This window comes from Oncorhynchus clarkii, chromosome 8 (assembly GCF_045791955.1).
Source record: "Oncorhynchus clarkii lewisi isolate Uvic-CL-2024 chromosome 8, UVic_Ocla_1.0, whole genome shotgun sequence".
Classification (NCBI taxonomy): domain Eukaryota; kingdom Metazoa; phylum Chordata; class Actinopteri; order Salmoniformes; family Salmonidae; genus Oncorhynchus; species Oncorhynchus clarkii.
In genome coordinates this window covers 18,009,066-18,028,504 of record NC_092154.1, presented here as the reverse complement: position 1 = coordinate 18,028,504, position 19,439 = coordinate 18,009,066, and the positions used below count along the sequence as shown (strand labels likewise).

At 43.6% G+C, this 19,439-nt stretch overlaps 2 protein-coding genes across 3 annotated transcripts in view; one reads left to right on the top strand and one right to left on the bottom strand.

The window, feature by feature from the left end:
- Positions 1–38: 38 nt before the first annotated feature.
- LOC139415049 (LYR motif-containing protein 2-like) lies at positions 39–3,173 on the top strand. Its single transcript, XM_071162807.1, has 4 exons — positions 39–135; positions 735–845; positions 2,305–2,445; positions 2,532–3,173. Exons 1-4 carry the CDS (start codon positions 73–75, stop codon positions 2,541–2,543), a joined length of 327 nt encoding a protein of 108 aa, XP_071018908.1. The 5' UTR covers positions 39–72; the 3' UTR covers positions 2,544–3,173.
- The window catches only part of LOC139415048 (ankyrin repeat domain-containing protein 6-like), a 32,521-nt gene continuing 16,245 nt past the window's right edge, over positions 3,164–19,439 (bottom strand). Inside the window, exons 3-16 of one of the 2 annotated variants that reach the window (XM_071162806.1) lie at positions 15,229–15,327; positions 13,775–13,873; positions 13,121–13,219; positions 12,507–12,605; positions 11,944–12,042; positions 11,370–11,468; positions 10,688–10,765; positions 7,546–7,650; positions 7,324–7,428; positions 6,890–7,051; positions 6,431–6,583; positions 5,933–6,046; positions 5,450–5,744; positions 3,164–5,068 (exon numbers count right to left, since the gene is read on the bottom strand). In XM_071162806.1, the coding sequence (XP_071018907.1) occupies positions 4,428–5,068; positions 5,450–5,744; positions 5,933–6,046; positions 6,431–6,583; positions 6,890–7,051; positions 7,324–7,428; positions 7,546–7,650; positions 10,688–10,765; positions 11,370–11,468; positions 11,944–12,042; positions 12,507–12,605; positions 13,121–13,219; positions 13,775–13,873; positions 15,229–15,327 (2,247 nt within the window). In that variant the 3' untranslated portion in view covers positions 3,164–4,427. Of the gene's footprint in view, positions 5,069–5,449; positions 5,748–5,932; positions 6,047–6,430; positions 6,584–6,889; positions 7,052–7,323; positions 7,429–7,545; positions 7,651–10,687; positions 10,766–11,369; positions 11,469–11,943; positions 12,043–12,506; positions 12,606–13,120; positions 13,220–13,774; positions 13,874–15,228; positions 15,328–19,439 lie in introns of both variants that reach the window. The other variant, XM_071162805.1, reaches the window with a different exon arrangement.

Below are 19,439 nucleotides of genomic sequence, written 5' to 3'. Positions count from 1 at the left end.
GTTAATCATCGATGTTGAACCAAGATGGACCAGCCAAAACAGTGGATCAGCTGTAGAGCTGCCTCTATAACCATGTTTGCTACTGTCCGCATGGCTAGCTCAAGGTTACCCGTGGCAGCACTTACATTAAAACAGGTAATACAAATATATGTTGGTAACATGAACAGTAAACCATGGGGTTAGTGTAGTGCCAACGAGGTTATGTTCTCTGACATCATGCTTGCCTTGGGAAATAGCCAGGGCAGCATGAGCTAGCTAGCTAACATTAAAGGTCATGATCAGTCAAAATCATGTTTTTCATGAAATTGGATGATATTTGGTTTATATCCCAGATCAAAGAATGAAAAATGCCTGTTGCTTTTACATAACGTTTTATCAAAAAGTTATTGGTCCCTGCTTGATGTCAAACACTTGGATACATCTGGATTATTAAGGCATCACCCACCCTAACTCAATTTAATTCCCCAATGGTAATGTGATATTATCTTACCTAATTTAAAATAAGTACTGTCTTGTAACCTGCATTGGAGAAGGCAATGTTGTGTTTGCAGTGGGGCATGGTTTATATATACTGAACAAAAATATAAACGCAGTATGCAACAATTTCAAAGATTTTACTGAGTTACAGTTCATATAAGGAAATCAGTCAATTGAAATTAATTCATTAGGCCCTAATCTATGGATTTCACATGATCAAGGCCCAGCCAATCTGAATTTGTTTTTCCCCACAAAAGGGCTGTATTACGGACAGAAATACTCCTCAGCACCGCTCCTCAGACGATCCCGCAGGTGAAGAAGAGGTCCTGGGCTGGCGTGGTTACACGTGGTTTGCAGTTGTGAGACTGGTTGGATGTACTGCCAAATTCTCTTAAATGATGTTGGAGGCGGCTTATGTTAGAGAAATGTACATTAAATTCTATGGCAACAGCTCTGTTGGACATTGCTGTAGTCAGCATGCAAATTGCACGTTCCCTCAAAACTTAAGACATCTGTGGCATTGTGTTGTGTGACAAAACTACACATTTTAGAGTGGCCTTTTATTGTCCCCAGCTCAAGGTGCACCTGTGTAATGATCATGCTGTTTAATCAGCTTCTTTATATGCTACACCTGTCAGGTGGAGGGATTATTTTAGCAAAGGAGAAATTCTCACTAACAGGGATGTAAACAAATTTGTGCAAAACATTTGAGAGAAATAAGCATTTTGTGCTGATGGAAAATTTCTTGAATCTTTTATTTCGGCTCATGAAAAATGGGACCAAAACTTTACATGTTGCGTTTATATTTTTGTTCAGTAGGGCTAGCTAGATAGCTACTATACTGGTGCAACATTTTGATTGTAGGGTGTTTGTCAGCAAATATAATTAAAAGTTTACACTATTCATCTATGGCAAAGATACTTATTATACTTATATTATATTATACTTATTATGTTTGCCCTTTCATCTGTGTCTGGTGTTCGCTAGTTACTGGCTAGCTAGGTCTTCATCTGTGTCTGGTGTTAGCTAGTTACTGGCTAACTAGGTCTTCATCTGTGTCTGGTGTTAGCTAGTTACTGGCTAGCTAGGTCTTCATCTGTTTCTGGTGTTAGCTAGTCAACACATCCGTCAATGCTGCTGTGAACCAGATCACAAGAGACATGGAAAACGGGAGAGAGACCAAAACATTGACATCATTGATGCAATTTCAATGTCGTTTGAGTTGCTTTGTGTATCACCAAGTTTTCTTGAGAAGATTTTACTGCAACACTGCTCACTGCATCCAAGTTTCTTAACATAGGAGTTTCAAAGAGCTGTCAATCAATGCGAGCTCATGAATATAAGCTCCGCGCCCACGCCTGTCTTTTCAAACTTCCTGTTAGCCATGAGAGAAAAAATTATAATAGCATTTCTATCCCCCAAAAATATTATGGGAGATAGTTTAGTCTCTCAAAAGGCTATTTTACATGGGATTCAGAATGACTATTCGGGACCTTTAACATGGAAGCAGTGATCAGTGTTATTTCCTGATAACAGCTAGTTCTCGGTTTTCCTCTCCCCACTCAGACCACTCCCAGAGAGTCCTAACAAAATTTGTGCTTTGTGCTTGAGAAAAACCTATTTTTGCACATTTGAATGGAAATCTATTACAGTTAGGTACTTATTGTTTTCCTCAGCATATTGCTCTGCTAATTCCATATGACTGTTTATAAATTAGCCAGATAGCCAGTTAACTTGCTAGCAAGATTGCTTGTTTGCTTCCACTGCTCTAGCCGCACGGCTACCTCTACTGTAACTTGTGTTTGAGTGCTTATTCTCTTTCCACAGTTTTTACAGAGACAGAACGTGTTGGGCCTGTACAGAAACATGATGCGGACCATAAGGCAAGTGCCAGACGAAGGAGACCGAAAAGACTTAAGATATTGGGCGAGTGATGAGTTCAAGAGAAATAAAAATGCCACAAATCAGGTGAGATATGGCAAAGCCAATGTCTGAAATTGTTTCATATTTTATGTTGTATCCCTTTTCTAACCATTGTCTCTCCATATCCCTAGGACGCCATCTGAATGATGATCACACAGGCAAACATGCACCACGATGAGCTGCAGTCATCCCTTGCATTGGCTAACATTAAGAAATAAGGATGACATTTTTTCGTTAGGTCTTAGGCCTACATAGAGCCATTAGCATTGCTGCGTCAATTCAAAATAGACTAAAACCTGTCTGGAACTGTGGGACTGAGGTAATCCACCCATTCATGCTGGAGGTGAATGCCAGCAACTTTGCTATTCTGCCTCAAATGTAGCTAAGGTATAACTCTGTCAGTGTCCATTATTAGGACACTGCCAGAGTTAGATACCTCAAATGGACTGTGTATGTGCAGCATGAAAGCCATATAGGAGTCAGGACCTTGTCACACTTGCCATGGAAGAAATCTTAGCTGTACCAGCTCCTCTACTTTCTTCTCGTTGAATCCCTGACACTGCTCGTGTCTGATACAGAATGTTGTTTGGCGTGAGCACAACCATATGAGATATGTCATTGGGAGTCCCCTATCAGTTCGGTTGCTATTAAAATGTCTAGCAGTGGTGACACTTTCCCAGATCGCTGAGTCTAGTTCCCTTTTGGAGCAAAGCTGTGCGAATCATGTATGATATGCCATTTGCAATAATGTGAAATAACACCATAGGTAAGGATTTATTTATTGGTTATAACTAGTATTCCAGGGCTCATGTTGGGCTGCTCTTGGGTAGCTCTTAGCGTCTACCTCTTGAATATAAAACAGACGTGCCATTTTTGTAGTTTCTCTTTAGTTTTTTACAAAATACACTTGACATCATCTGACTTCATTAGACAGAATGTATGTTCATATCAGCAGAGACATCAATGTACAACGACCTCACATGAACAGAACAAGTGTCACCTATGAGCACGGTAACACATTTACAGTAGTCTACTTGACTTTTCATCATGCCAACATGGTCTTCCTAACAGTAACTCATTTTAGTGCTGAGGATAAACATTAGGGTGTTATGGAGTTTTTACCATCAAAGAAATAGTGGGCTGGAGCAGAAGTGGATGAGTACTAAAGTTATGAAAGCACAACTTCTCTTCAGTTAAGACATTTTCAGTTTGGCTGTATTCTTGTGAGCTCTGTTGCCCTTGTAAGTCACATATGAAAGCTTGCAGTAGTTTATTCTACTGATATGTTAAGCATCCTGGCTAACTCAAAACTATTCCTGAAGCTGTCTGCTCTCGTTTTCCTCTACTCTCTCATTTAATTTATTTTTTTACAATGTTACTAAAAATGACCCACATTTTCCACAAACCCCCAGAATCATTCTCATAACAGGCTTTCGCGTCACAGGATAAAAAGCACTGGAGTATTGGCATGTTGAGGACAAGCTATCAATATGCCAGTATGTGTAGGTGTTCCAGTTCAATAATGGCACTGTGACAGATCCATTGTAACCAGCAGTACAAAGCACAACACACAGGAGCTGCCCAGGTGTATACAACAAAACACATGATTAACAAGACAACATTAAACTGAATTGTCTGGCATGCCATAACATTTCTCATTTATAAGTTACCATTACAAATGGATTCTTTTCTACTGTTGCATGACATTATTAGATATAAGTATGAAATTCTGTAGAGAATGTGCATGGTCAATGACAAATGTATGGCCAATTTATGGTCAAGTCTACTAGTGGGTCCACTAGATCCAGGTTGCCATCTGTAATGACCTCAGAAGGTTGTTGCCGTTCTGAAGGTGTAACTCTAAACCACAGGAGGTTGGTGGCACCTTAATTGGGGAGGATGGGCTTGTGGTAATGGAGTGGAATTAGTATACCATTCCATTCGCTCTATTCCAGCCATTATTATGAGCCGTCCGTCCTCCCCTCAGCAGCCTCCACTGCTTTAAACTCTGTAGTGGTATGTCTGTGTTAGCTGTCGTCGTGCCTGTTAGTCCTGAGCATGCGTAGCTCGTCCTCCAGGTAGGTGATCCTCTCCAGCAGGGCAGCCCTGTCTGCCTGGGCCCTCTGGTCCGCCTGCCACCTGGCCTCCTGGATCTTCCTCTCATACCAGTGTTCCATCTGGGTCGACACCGCCTCAAAGAAGTACTGTGTCACCTCCAGGGCGTGCATGTTCTCCCTTTCCTGGGCAAAGGAGCTCTCCCCTCCGTCTCTCTCCACGGCTCTTTCCTCAAACACCTCCAGAGTCTGAGTCCCCTCGGCCTGCCCCACCGTGGCCCCCTTGGCCTTAGTCCTGCCCTGGGAGTGCCTCTTGTGGTGCTTGCCCTTGTCCCTGCCCCGCTCCCAGTCTCTTTCCCTGTTGCGGTCCTTGTCCTGTCTGCTGCTGCGGTGGCGCTCTGTCGCTGGGGACAGACTGCTGGCCCGGTTGTTGTTGCTTCTGCTGCTCGGTCCCAACTCCAGCAGCGCCACGTCCTGCAGTTCCTGATACGGCCTCCGGTGTTCAGTAGCACCTAGCAAGCGCTCCTTGGGTCGCACTACTTGGGGAGACTGTGACAGGAACTTGGCAGTAGTTGGGGAGGAGATCTCCGCTTGCTTGGGATGTTTATCACTGTCTGGAAGATTTCCAAGAAGCAATTATTGAACAAATTATAATTAAAAAGTCAACCTTAGAGCATGGCACACAAATAATTTATGATTATTCAAATTAGTTCCAGTGAGATTGCCAATCTTCAAATGCAATCTGATAGTTAAGGATGATATTTTAATTAGCCTCCCATAGGCAACAATAATTTTTCAATTTCTGTGAAAATGTTATATTTGGGCCACATTCAATCTTTATTTACTTAAAAAGAAAAAGAGGGTATGACCTAAGAATAATAAACGTAATAAACTTAGATTACGTAACGCTTGAAATTAATTCCCACTCTGTGTATGTGCATAAGCATAGTAATTCAGAGCGCTGGCTATTTCACAGAGTTCTGTTCGAACTGTACCTGGAGAGCTGTCCACCTGAACAGCAAAGCAGTGGTTGGCTGAGGGGTCCTCTGTGGCGGCGGTGTTGCGGTCTTCCTCGGTGACGTCAGTGATGTGGGGGGTGAGACACTGGGCGCTGTCCCCAGGCCCCCCAGCAGGCAGCACGGTGAGGCCCCCAGGGTCCACCTCACACAGGCCCTCAGACATGGACGAGGACCGGCGCAGCTTGGTGTTGCAGGGGTCTCCTGCTAAGCGCACCTCGATGTTCTGGAGCTTGGCCATGCACCAGTTCTTCAGCTCGTTCACCACTGATGCCTGCTTGAAGGGCAGGCCAAGGCATGAAGGGGTTTAATGACAGAGGAAACATTAGCGTACAATAGTATTCATCGTAAGTGTAAATGCATTGTTGAAATGTCTGAGCTAAACCTCGAATGAAAAAGTGATATGGCATAGACCACTTTCTCCTGCTGTGTTGTGTGAGTTGACACTGCTGTTCATATTACCTGTCTCTTTTCCCCCTCCTGTCTTTCCTGCATGGCTCTCTGGTTGATCCTGTGTTGGCACTCCGTCCTCTCCGCTGACACCCTCTCTACTGTCATCTTATCCAGAGCACGGATCTAGAACCACACAATCACAAACCAGAGTTAAATGCCTGAACCTGACAGAGCTGTCATGATTAATGCAAGACGCCGGTTGTGTCAAAAGCTCAGAGCTGTTTTTGACTTTAGCAACATTACACTTCATTTCATTAATAGGCTATGCAAAATCAGCACAAATTATACATGCATGGATTTCCCGCCCCACATCCACCAGCACTGCTGTGACTTGAGAGACTGGTGTGGTGTAGGTAGTGTTCATTAGGCACCAAACGGTAGGGAATGGACTGAAACTGGGACTGATCTATCTGGACTGGTTCAATAAGAAATATTCCTTTTAGCTTTTTGGTGCAAAACATTTTACGTTGCCTTCCCTAATGAACACCACCCTGGTCTAGTCCGTACCTGATGTTTGTTCTTGCGGTCCAGCTGTCCCATCTTGTTGTTCATCAGGTCCTGCACCGTGTGGATCTCCGTCTTCATCTCCTCCTTGGTGGCCTCCAGCTGGTTCTCCAGCTTGTTGATCAGAGGCTCACAGCGACAGCCGTTGATAGGGGCCTGGGACACAGACAATAACCATGAGCACTGAGCCACTTGACAGTGGCTTAACAGAACTAAACATGTTTTTGAAGCATGGGCCATACTCAGACTGAAATATATGTTTCTAAATAGCAGAATACAGTAGCAAAGCCTCTTACAAGGTTTCAACATTACAGAAAATATATGATAGTAGCTCCATTCACAGTGCTTTAAAGCTACATTAAAAGTGAATTTGGTAAGCGTAATAAATCATAGCATCACATGAAAATGTTCAAACAAAATAAGTCATTGTAGAGACAGTGAGCATGTACTTTTTATATCTACCTGCATGACCTTGCCATCCTTGCCTCGGTACAGAGTGTACAGCTGATAGGCCTTGTAGTTGTGTGGGGGGAGTGGGGGCTGGGGGGAGGAGCCTCGTAGTTTGCCCCGCCTCTTCTCTCCATGTTTGTTCTCTCTACGACGGAGGGGTTCTGAGAGCGATGGCTGCAATGGCACGACAGCACAGCTCATCACATGTTCCACGTGTTTAATATTAATGACATATTTCACCTGGGTAAACATGTTTTGTTGTTAGAAGAATAAGGAAATAGCGGACCTTCTCATGTGTTGTTGATAGAAGGTTACGGTAATAGTTAACCTTCTCGTGTTGTTGTTAGAAGGTTACGGTAATAGCTGACCTCATGTGTTGTTGTTAGAAGGTTACACTAATAGCTGACCTTCTCATGTGTTGTTACAAGGTTACGGTAATAGCTAACCTTCTCTCTGAGCTCCCTGTCTGTGCTCTTGCTCGCCTCAATCACCTCATGTTTGCAGGCGACGCGGTCGCTGCTAGGAGTGTCGTCAGCAGCAGATGCGCTGTCCTGTAAGAAACGACAGAAAATGTGTCTTTCAGGCGAACATCTGAGCATCTATGCTATCATATTCTGACACACACAGAGACAGTAGGAGTAAGATGAGGAGCTGTACTGTAACTGTACCTTCCTGGGCAGCATGTCATCCCTGGGGACAGACTGTGCTCGGCGATCAGCCTTCAGCTTGTCCCTCCTCTTCCTCACACTCCTGCCTCGGGTAAACCTCTGGACCTGAACATACAGAGGGAGAACAGGTTACGAACTAAAGGCCAGTGTATTATTTACTGAGGCTTCAAGTTTACTGATTGGTTCGCAGTCCTGAATTGAATTGACTTTAGCTTATATTTCTTTATTTAACCTTTATTTAACCTTTTTGGGATAGGGGGCAGCATTTTCACTTTTGGATGAATAGCGTGCCCAGAGTGAACTGCCTCCTACTCTGTCCCAGATGTTAATATATGCATATTATTATTAGTATTTTATAGAAAACACTCTGAAGTTTTTAAAACTGTTTGAATGATGTCTGTGAGTATAACAGAACTCATATGGCAGGCAAAAACCTGAGAAAAAATCCAACCAGGAAGTTGGAAATCTGAGGTTTGTAGTTTTTCAACTCAGCCCCCATTGAAGATACAGGGTGATATTAGTTATGTTTCACTTCCCAAGGCTTCCACTAGATGTCAAAATCTGTTTTGAGGATTCTACTCTAAAGGAGGGGCTCATGAGGGCTCTTTGAGTGAGTGGTCTGGCAGCGCGCTCACGTGAAAGGTAGCTACTTTCCACTTCATTTGTACAGACAAAGGAATTGTCCGGTTGGAACATTAAGGAAGTTTTATGTTAAAAATATCCTAAAGATTTATTCCATACTTAGTTTGGCATGTTTCTACGGGCTGTAACAGAACTTTTTGAACTTTTCGTCCGACGTTCTTCGCGACCTGAACGCGCTTTTGGATTTGTTTACCAAACGCCATAACAAAAGAATATATTTGGACATAACTGATGGACATTATCGAACAAATCAAACATTCATGGTGGAACTGGGATTCCTGGGAGTGCATTCTGATGAAGATCATCAAAGGTAAGTGAATATTTAAAATGCTATTTCTGAGTAATGTTGACTACCCAATATGGCAGGTATCTTTTTGGCTGCTTGGTTGTCTAAAGGCTGTACTCAGATTATTGCATGGTTTGCTTTCTCCGTAAAGTTTTTAAAAAATCTGACACAGCGGTTGCATTAAGGAGAAGTTTATCTAAAGTTCCATGTATAATAGTCGTATCTTTATCAATGTTTATTATTAGTATTTCTGTAAATTGATGTGGCTCTCTGCACAATCACCGCATGTTTTAGAACATATAAATATTAACTTTATCAAACAAAACATACATGTATTGTGTAACATGAAGTCCTATGAGTATCATCTGATGAAGATCATCAAAGGTTAGTGATTCATTTATCTCCATTTCTGCTTTTTGTGACTCCTCTCTTTGGCTGGAAAAATGGCTGTGTTTTTCTGTGGCTTGGTGGTGTAAATCCTTTATGAAATCAGACACTGTGGCTGGATTAACGAGAATTGTATCTTTAAAATGGTGTAAAATACTTGTATGCTTAATTATGAGATTTTTGTTGTTTTGAATTTGGCGCCCTGCACTTTCACTGGCTGTTGTAACTTGAACAAATTCTCATTCACAACTGCGACCTGATCAGGATAAAGCAAAGCAGTGCGACAAAAACAGCAACACAGTTACACATAAACAAACGTACAGTCAATAGCACAATAGAAAAAGCTATGTACAGTGTGTGCAAATGTAGAAGAGTGGTGAGGTAGGCAATAAATAGGCCATAGAGGCAAAATAATTACAATTTAGCATTAACACTGGAGTGATAGATGTGCAGATGATGATGTGCAAGTAGGGTGCAAAAGAGCAAGAGGGTAAGTAATAATATGGTTGGCTGTGTTCAGGTACAGTGATTGGTAAGCTGCTCTGACAGCTGATGCTTACAGTTAGAGAGGGAGATATAAAACTCCAGCTTCAGTGATTTTTACAATTCGTTCCAGTCATTGGCAGCAGAGAACTGGAAGGAAAGGCGGCCAAAGGAAGTGTTGGCTTTGGGGATGACCAGTGAAATATACCTGCTGGAGCGCGTGCTACGGGTGGGTGTTGCTATGGTGACCAGTGAGCTGAGATAAGGCGCGGCTTTACCTAGCAAAGACTTATAGATGACCTGGAGCCAGTGGGTTTGGCGATGAATATGTAGTGTGGGCCAGCCAACAAGAGCATACAGGTCGCAGTGGTGGTTATTATATGGGGCTTTGGTGACAAAACAGATGGCACAGTTTTCTGAGTAGAGTGTTGGGGGCTATTTTGTAAATGACATCGCCGAGGTCAAGGATCGGTAGGATAGTCAGTTTTACGACTATCCTAGCTAATTACAATGGATCAAATTCAAATGATGTCACGACTTCCGCCGAAGTTAGTCCCTCCTTGTTCGGGCGGCATTCGGCGGTCAAAGTCACCGACTTTCTAGCCATCGCTGATCCTCTTGTCATTTTCCTTTGGTTTTGTCTTGTCTTGTATCACACCTGGTTCCAATGCCATCAATTACATGTTGTGTATTTAACCCTCTGTTCCCCCTCATGTCCTTGTTGGTGATTGTTTGTTAGTAAGCAATGTGCAAGTTATGTTCTGGTGTGCGACGGGTTTTGTACTTGTACCCACTCACAGCACTTGTACCCACTTATATTATTTTGTATATTTTGGTTTTCGGGGTTTTTGAGCACTTATTAAACTGCTCCGTTTATACCAAGTTCGATCTCCTGCGTCTGACTTTCCTGACACCAGCACGCACCCTCTTTCAAATGATCAAATCAGTGATGGTTGAATCAGTAAGTAGTTATTGTTAATCAGTGATGGTTGAATCAGTAAGTAGTTATTGTTAATCAGTGATGGTTGAATCAGTAAGTAGTTATTGTTAATCAGTGATGGTTGAATCAGTAAGTAGTTAATTGATAAATCAGTGATGGTTGGTATCTATGGTCGTCTCCCAAGGACTCTGCCCATACTTGCACTTGATGCAGGAACACATTTAATGCCAAACCACAGGAATGAAGTCAGATACACACCTGAAGTATCGTAACTCAAGTCCAAACACAGTTGGCAGCATGAGTGTTTCTATATAAATATACAGCGAGATAAGGCTGGCGTGTGAGGTGGTGATAAACACTGCTTGGCTGCCCCTGCTTGTCAGACTAGGTGAACCTGTACTCACCTGAGGCGCTTTGGTCAGGAGAAGGGCTACGTCTGGGTTGTTGTGTTCTCTGGCCTGGTCCAGTGCAGTCTGGCCTGCCTGCACACACACAGACAGACAAGAGGTCAATCAACACCTAGATTGTGTCCCAAATGGAACTATTTTCCCTTTATAGTGCACTACTTTTGACCAGGGCTCTGGTCAAAAGTAGTGCACTATATAAAGCAGGGGTATTCAACTCTTTCCCTATGAGGCCTGGAGCTTGCTGGTTTTCTGTTCTACCTGATAATTAATTGCACACACCTGGTGTCACACGCCTAAATACGTCCCTGACTAGATGGGAACAATGGAAAAATGCAGTGAAACTGGCTTGGAGGTCAAGAGGTGAGTTTGAAGGATATAGAGAATAGGCTGTCATTTGGGACGCAGACCTACTTAGGGATGAATGATTCAACTGTATATGGCACTGAGTTGAGGACGAATATACAAATGTATTTCCAAGTAGCTATTTCAGTTGTCAGTATGCCAAAATGTTTCTTGAACAGTATACTATTACTCATCAAAGTCTGTGTGGCTTTAACTGAGTGAAAAACTACACCACTGGCTCGAGAGTGGTGACATTAGTCAAGATGAAGAGGGCCTTTAGAAGTGCATGACTGCTCCAGAGCATAGTGAACACAGTAGGGCCAGGCACTTTACTCACGTTGTTGCGGATGCTGCTGTCTGTTCCTGCCTCCAGCAGAAGCCGCACTGTTTTCTTATGATTCAGCGCAGCTGCAACATGCAGTGGTGTGTCCCCAGCCTTGCCCAGAAAAGAGAGAGAGGGGGAGAGAGAGAGAGAGACTTAGCATACTCAATGTTCCGTTGGATTTTTACGCATCAACAAACAAATACAGAACAATGTTATACGGTCCCTGCTCTGTGCTATTAAAACCTAAATACAGACATATATTTACTATATCCAGTAGGTTTACTGCACAATGCTAAGACTAAGTTAGGATAAATCAAGGGAAGGACCTTTGACAAAGATATGATTCACACGACAATTATATTTTACATTAAAAGAATAAAAGCTACTAAAGTACATTCACATAGTAGTTGTACATGCATCACAATAGCATTTTACAAAAAAATGCTAAAGACATTTTAAAAGACATTCTCAGAAAGCAGAGAGTGTCAGCAGGGTCTCGAGCTGGATACACAACCCCTTCAAATGTCCCAAAAACAAGGTAAAGGCCTCTGTGTGGAAGTAGTGTCAGTCACATGCTCAGACTAACCTGGTTCTTCTCTGCCACGGAGCAGAATGCTCCCAGGAGGATGCGGAGCATGGACACATGGTTGTAGCGGGCCGCTACATGCAGACACGTGTCACCTACCTGGAACACAATGAAGACAGACCACCACCACACACAGCTCGAGTTTCCATTCACGCAGATGTTAGGAAAGCAATCAAAGACAGAAGCGTTTTTAATGGCACAGGGAAGTGACTCGAGGACAAATGAACGACACTGAGAGCTACTTCCTCTGTTCTTGTTGACTGAGAGCAGTTCACCCATGAGGGGAGATTAGGTTTGAAGTGCAGAGTAGAGCACAGAGACATACGTAGTTTCATAATTAAGTGACTAATTAAGCATGCAAACTGCTCTGCGGTGGTAGTTAACTGTAGAAAGGCTTCTGTGTCAGCATGGATTTCTTACGCAGTGGTTCAGATATACCATGAGAAGAGTACTGTGGGGTTACTAGCAACATTTTGTGCCACAAAATTAATCTTTCACACAAAATACAGCAGGTTACAAACGACGCCCCGTAGACTAGCCAACCATAGAGGAAGAGGACTTACATGGTTCTTGCTGTCAGGCCTGGACCCACCCAGCAGCAGGACCTTGGAGCTCTGAGCGTGCCCATTCTGACAAGCAAGGTGGAGGGCTGTGTTCCCTGCCTACATGGACAGAAAGACAGACAGACACCAGGGGTTGTGTTTGATAGTAAGATAACGTTTTGGAACATATTTCCATTTGCAGCTATATTCACAGGAGGTTGATGGCCAGAATAGAACAAATGGAATGGCATCAAACACATGGTTTCCATGCCATTCCTGTTTCCATGTATTTGATGCCATTCCATTTACTCCATTCCAGACATTATTATTTTATTTAACTAGGCAAGTCAGTTAAGAACAAATTCTTATTTACAATGACGGCCTATCGGAGAACAGTGGGTTAACTGCTTTGTTCAGGGGCAGAACGACAGATTTTTACTTTGTCAGCTCGGGGATTCAATCCAGCAACCTTTTGGTTACTGGCCCAACGCTCTAACCACTAGGCTACCTGTTGTGCCCTATTGAACACTAAAAGCTCTCCAGTCATATAATAGTCTGCTGTCACAGCACAGGACCTACTGGAACACTGCCTGTTTCATAACCAATCACATCTACAGTATTTGCAATAGACTTACCTTGTTTTTTGCGTGAACGTTGGCTCCGGCCTTAACCAGCAGTTTGACAGACTGGCTGAAGCCGTGCCACGAGACCTCATGCAGAGCAGTGTTACCGTCCTGCAATAACGAACACAGTCAAGAGCTTTACACATCTACCACCTGACCTCTGGATTATCATACTAGACAACCCTGTTATTGGTTTTCATTCAGTCAAAATAGCTGACATAGCAGGATAAGTAGGAGGTTATGTGTTGAGGCCTACAGGGTCTGGTTTCCTTTAGAGGGTCAGTGTGGCTTTGCTTTTGCTCTACCAGGTGTGGCAACTGGAGAGTGGCTGTTACCTCTGTAACAATATACACTCTTTCTATCCGCATGGACTTCCACGGGGCTGGTACTGCATCCCAAATGGCACCCTATTCCCTTTTTAGTGCACTATTTTAACCATGGCCCATAGGGAATAGGGTGCCATTTGGGACGCATCGTATTTCCTTCTCAGGGAATGAATGAGGGTTAAGCCAATTACAGGCAGTATTTTCTCTACAGATTGTCAAATAGCGTTAGTGCTGTCTGACAGTTTGTTGGGGTTTAAAATCCCTCTACGCCATTGAGTGAGTGCATTGGGGCTCTGCTTTCAGCCCTGTGTGAGCTCTGTTGTGTGTGTGTGATATGTACCTTGTCCTGTCTGTCCAGAGCACACCCTTCCTGGATGAGGGCAGAGATAACGTCACTGTTTCCCACCACGGCTGCCCGATGTAAGGCTGTCTGCTCACCCTGCATACACACACACACACACACACACACACACACACACACACACACACACACAGAGCTCAGTTAGGGGGGTATTTTCCCATCCACACATCAACAATTAGTTCAGAGGTCAATGATGAATACAATATCAAAGGCAGTAGTTAATTCCTTCTGACTTCAATATGATGGCTCAACGTTTTAGTAGGCTCTCTCACAATGAGTACATCATCCATCCAACAAAGTGTCAGGTTGTTATTAACACAAGGAATAACAATGATGTTACAACAATCATCCAACACTGCAGTATGACATCAGATAAGCCTTCATACTATCACAGTATACTACAGTGGGCATCCTCCATACAAAGCAGTGAACACAACCACAGAAGCAGCAGGCAAAAGCACTCAGTTCAGCCCAGCTCTCATTTATGTTCTACCATAAATGGAATTCCTGCAAACATAGAGAACCCTTCTCACAGCAGCTCAACATAGTGATGTTTAGCAGGCCAGGTTTGACATATCATGAGAAGGGTGGAAGAGAGAAATCAAAAAGAAGCGCTGCTTCCTGTGACCGGAGGAGGATGTGGGGTTTAGTTTGGTCATTCCAAGCAAGATAACTAAGAGGCGTGCTGAAGAGCTTTTCTCTAACCTCCTTCTTCACTCTCCCTGATCTCCCAGGCCCAGTCCCAGCAGCTTTCCTCCACTGCCGTCTCTCTCTCCCCTCCTCCTTCTCGGGGCCACTCACCCCATTGGTGGCTGGGGACACGCTGCGGCCCATTCGGGATCGGGAGCTCATTGACCAGATGGAGAGAATTTGGGAGTGCCAGAGGTTTGGGCCGTTATCTGTGGGTGTGGGACTGGGAAGGGCTAGGGGGGACGACCTCCCCCCAGGGGGTGAGCCCCGTAGAGGGCTGCTGTATCCCTCAACATGGCAGTCCAAATAATCCCACTCTAGGTCACTGGAGGTCATTACAATACTACTGTGACAGTCTTAGAGAAATAGAAAAGGTGTCCGCACGCAGGAGAAACCACACTGCAACCAAACAGACCAGCAACCAGACTCAAAACCTTCATACAATTGTGTCATTTGAGTGTTTAAAAGGTGACCTCGCACACATTTAAATGTCTAAGTTAAACATTCTGGAGTTTGTTTGCGTGAATGTATAAATATTACATGGTGTAATATTGGTATAAATATTACATGGTGTAATATGGGTGTGATGTTCATTTGGGAAGATTCTGAGCGACACTAATGCAACGACAGAGAACACAAAGCAATGGTCCACACACACATTCCTTTTCACAGTCATGACTGCAGTGCAAGCTGGAAACATGGAAAGAGCAAATGAAAGGCAGCATATAAACAGACAGTCTTACGTCGTCCTGGATGTCAAGATCGCAGCCGGCCTTCAGCAGAATGCGCAGAACCTCGATGTGGCCCTTGTAGGAAGCCAAGTGCAGGGGACTTCTGCCGTACTGCGGACACAGAACACACACTCTCAAACACACACACAGAAGAGAGGGGCACAGCAACTGAAGAGAGATACAGCAGGTGAAGCCAACCAGACAGAATATCAGTGCCCCCAACTGAAGCCAACCAGACTGCATATCAGTGTCCCAACTGAAGCCAACCAGACAGAATATCAGTGACCCCAACTGAAGCCAACCAGACTGTATGTCAATATCCCCAACTGAAGCCAACCAGACTGTATATAAGTGTCGCCAACTGAAGCCAACCAGACTGTATATCAGTGTCCCCAACCAGACTGTATATCAGACACAGAGAGACTGACAATGTGTCTACAGGGCAATCGTATTCATTAACACATGGCTCTGTCATCATGGCACAGCAGTTAGCCGCACGCAATCTGTCCCATTTGAATAATGAGTCGCCAGTAAACAAACAAATGTTTAATCCACAGATGGTTTAAAAGAAGCTAGGATGGAGAGAGAACCTCTACAGCTGCTTATGGATTAGCTGCCCACATCCTCCGGCTCTAAGGCCAACAATTATGGGACCTGCAGCCTGCTATGGAGCAAATGTGACTTTACAGTTTTTGGAGGTTTATCTTTATCTTTCTATAGTAATAATGGATTGTTTGCCAGGCTAAATCAGTGATGCTACTCGACACCACGATCATATGCTGTATTGGATTAGGTAAGGTTAGACATGGCAGATACTCTTCATGAAATGTGCCTTTTCTTATAACAACTGAAAAGGAATATAAAGTGTACTTAAGAGATATCTGGAGTTAAGTTAATGTAAACAAATGATCTCAGTAAATCCTAAAGCCTTATACCAAGATACATAACCCTATCTCTCCCCATAGGCTACAGTAAAGCACAGTAACTATCTGGAAGTGAGAAAATTAAATGCAACTGTGTGCTAACCAGCAGTGATGCGTGGGTAAAATCACTAGGGAACCTATGTGTTGTAATAATTGTGTTGTTTGCTCTATAACCTGTTAGTTCATATGCCTTGCGACCATGATATATACTGTAGGCCTAAAGTCCAAGACAATAAGAAGAAAAACCTTTGTTTCATATCAAAACCGGAGGGCAGCTTCTGTCCGGTAAAATCCACAAAACATATTGCATGTAACAAACAGTTACTGTGCATGACCTACGGCATGGTCAAGCAAGTTAATGTTTCCAACATTTTGGGACTACCTAACAACTACTGATTTAGAACCACGGAGAGTTACCGCAAGTCGCAAAGATAACAGGGGCTGCCTCCACATTTCCAACACAATTTCAACTTCAACATCATCAAATCACCTATGCTTAGTCTTATACAGTGACAACTAAATGATACCAAAAACGATTTAGTCCAATCAACGTAAGTTAAATATGATGTGGCTGGCCATTTTTCTGATTTGTGTGCATTTTCATTTGTGCAAGTAGAAAACACATGTTGACTCCCCCATACTTGTGAAAAAACGCCAATACCATCCTCCTCGCTTTCATGTTGACAAAATGCTCTATCACGCTGTCATACAGTAATACGCTTTTATTTTTTGTTGTCTTAGGCTACCTGGCTAAAATGCTTGCTCGCTAGCCTTAGCTAGTCAACATTAGCCTTCTATGTTTAGCTACATAATTGAACTTCCATCCTCTTAGGCCAGGGGCACAATGTATTAATTAATGGTTGGCTTAGAATCACCGTTATAGTCATTGGCGAGTATGGAGAATGAAGTAAAACCACAAGTCCAAATCCCTATCTCCATCCATGGTTCATTTAGGAAAGGGCCCATTTTAACTAGCTTGGTAGCCACCGGAGGACAACAACACAACAAGATGCAACAATTCAAGTTGTTTCTGTTAATGACGTATGCGCTCGATGCGATTTGATAGGAGTGAAGCCAAATCCCAACAGGCTTCCCTTGACACTTTTTGTTGGGTGCGCCAGGACCATTCATAGTTGAGCACACTCAATTTAGCTTAATGCTGATTGGCTATTATTTTATACTGTTTTTTTATCAAGGGGAGGCCAAATACTTGCTGGCTTCTCTTGCATTCAATGCTACGGGTGGCAACAATGTCATACTCTTTTGGACCAGACTGCCCTCACCCACCTAGATAAGACGAATACTTATGTGAGAATGCTGTTCATTGACTACAGCTCAAAACCATTGTTCCCTCCAAGCTCGTCACCTTGCTTAGGACTCTGGGTCTGAACACCTCCCTCTGCAACTGGACCCTGGACTTCCTGACGGGCCGCCCCTAGGTGGTGAGGGTAGGCAACATCAACTCCGCCATGCTGACCCTTAACACAGGGGTGTATGCTTAGTCCCCTCTTGTACACGACTGTGTGACCACGCACGACTCCAACACCATTTTCAAGTTCGCTCACAACACGATAGTGGTAGGTCTGATCACAGGCGACAATGAGTCAGCCTACAGGGAGGAGCAGTGACCTGGTCGTGTGGTACTGGAGTAACAACCTCTCCCTCAACATCAGCAAGACCAAGGAGCTGATCGTGGACTACAGGAAACGGAGGGGAGAGCTCACCCCCATCCACATCAAAGTGGCGGTAGTGGAGCAGGTAGACAGGATTAAGTTCATCGGTGACCAAATCACTAAAGACTTAATATGGTCCAAACACACACACACAGTCGTGAAGAAAGCGCGACAGCGCCTTTCCCCCTCAGGAGGTTGAAAAAGTTTGGCATGGGTCCTCAAATCCTGAAAAGGTTCTACAGCTGTATCATTGAGAGCAAATTGACTGGCTGCATCACCGCTTGGTATGGCAATAGCACCGCCTTTGATCGCATGGGGCCGAGCTCCCTGCCATCCAGGACCTCTATATCAGGTGGTGTGAAAAGAAGGCTCGAAAAATTGTCAAAGACTCCAACCACCCAAGCCATAGTCTATTTTCTCTGCTGCCGCACGGCAAGAGGTACCGGTGCATCAAGTCTGACACCAACAATCTCTTGAACAGATTCTATCCCCAAGCAATACGACTGATAAATAGCTAACAAAACAGCTACACAAACTATCTGAGTTGATCTTGTATCTTTTATTTCAATATTTGCACTAAGCACACTCTCTTAGCACACTCACAGGGCCCTACACAGTCACACACACTGTCAGTCCAACACACACACAAACCCTCACTCCATCATCTGCTCACTTACACATAATATGCACAGAGTCAGTATATACATTTATACTGACTCTACACACCCACACACCCACTCACATACTAGCTGTTGTTACTCTGTTTATTTGACATCCTGTTACCTAGTCCCCTTACCCCTATACATATCTACCTTCATCACTCCAGTATCCCTGCACATTGTAAATATGGTATTGGAACTGACTTTAAAAAATATATTTCCTGTATATAGTATGCTTATTTGCTTACTTACTTTATTGTGTATTTCATATTTCCTATTCATATTTTTTGTGGAGTTTTTTTCAAGTAATACATTTTTATTGATTATTGCATTGTTGGGTTTTGAGTTTGCAAGAGAGGCATTTCACTGTATTTGTGCATGTGACATTAAAACTTGAACCAGACAGCATCAGATAGATGGCCTCTACATACAGAGACAGGGGGGCACTGTTACACTTGCTTTGATGCTTTTTCCTGCAAGATACATTCAGCCTCTTCAGTATTGAAGGAAAATTATGAAATAAAGAGAGACGAAAGATAAATTATTTTAGATGTTTTTCTTGGTCCATTATTAGCCTTGACATCCATGAATACTGGTGCTGTCTGTGTGCTGCCTGTGTGCTGCAGAATTCCTCTCCAGAAACATGCAGCTGGCAGCCATTTTGAATTATCTGTCTGAGTTAATACAATGTAATTAGAGGTCAGGTGTGCATTGACAGACTGCAATCACAAAGAACTACATCAACGCAACCCCCTCATTAACACCTCACCCTCACAGCGCTCCATTAAACAGAGAGACAGGAGAAGCCACAGTTCCTTCAGCAGGGGAAGCTGGCGTGCTACATGGGTGCGGCTTGACACTGGTATTCACTAGGGCCAGGCAGGGGTTGAATTTCACTGGGCCAGGCTTGGAGGGCTGCCATGGAATTGTCTCAGGTAAACACCAGTCATAGGCCCAGGGTGAGGTCT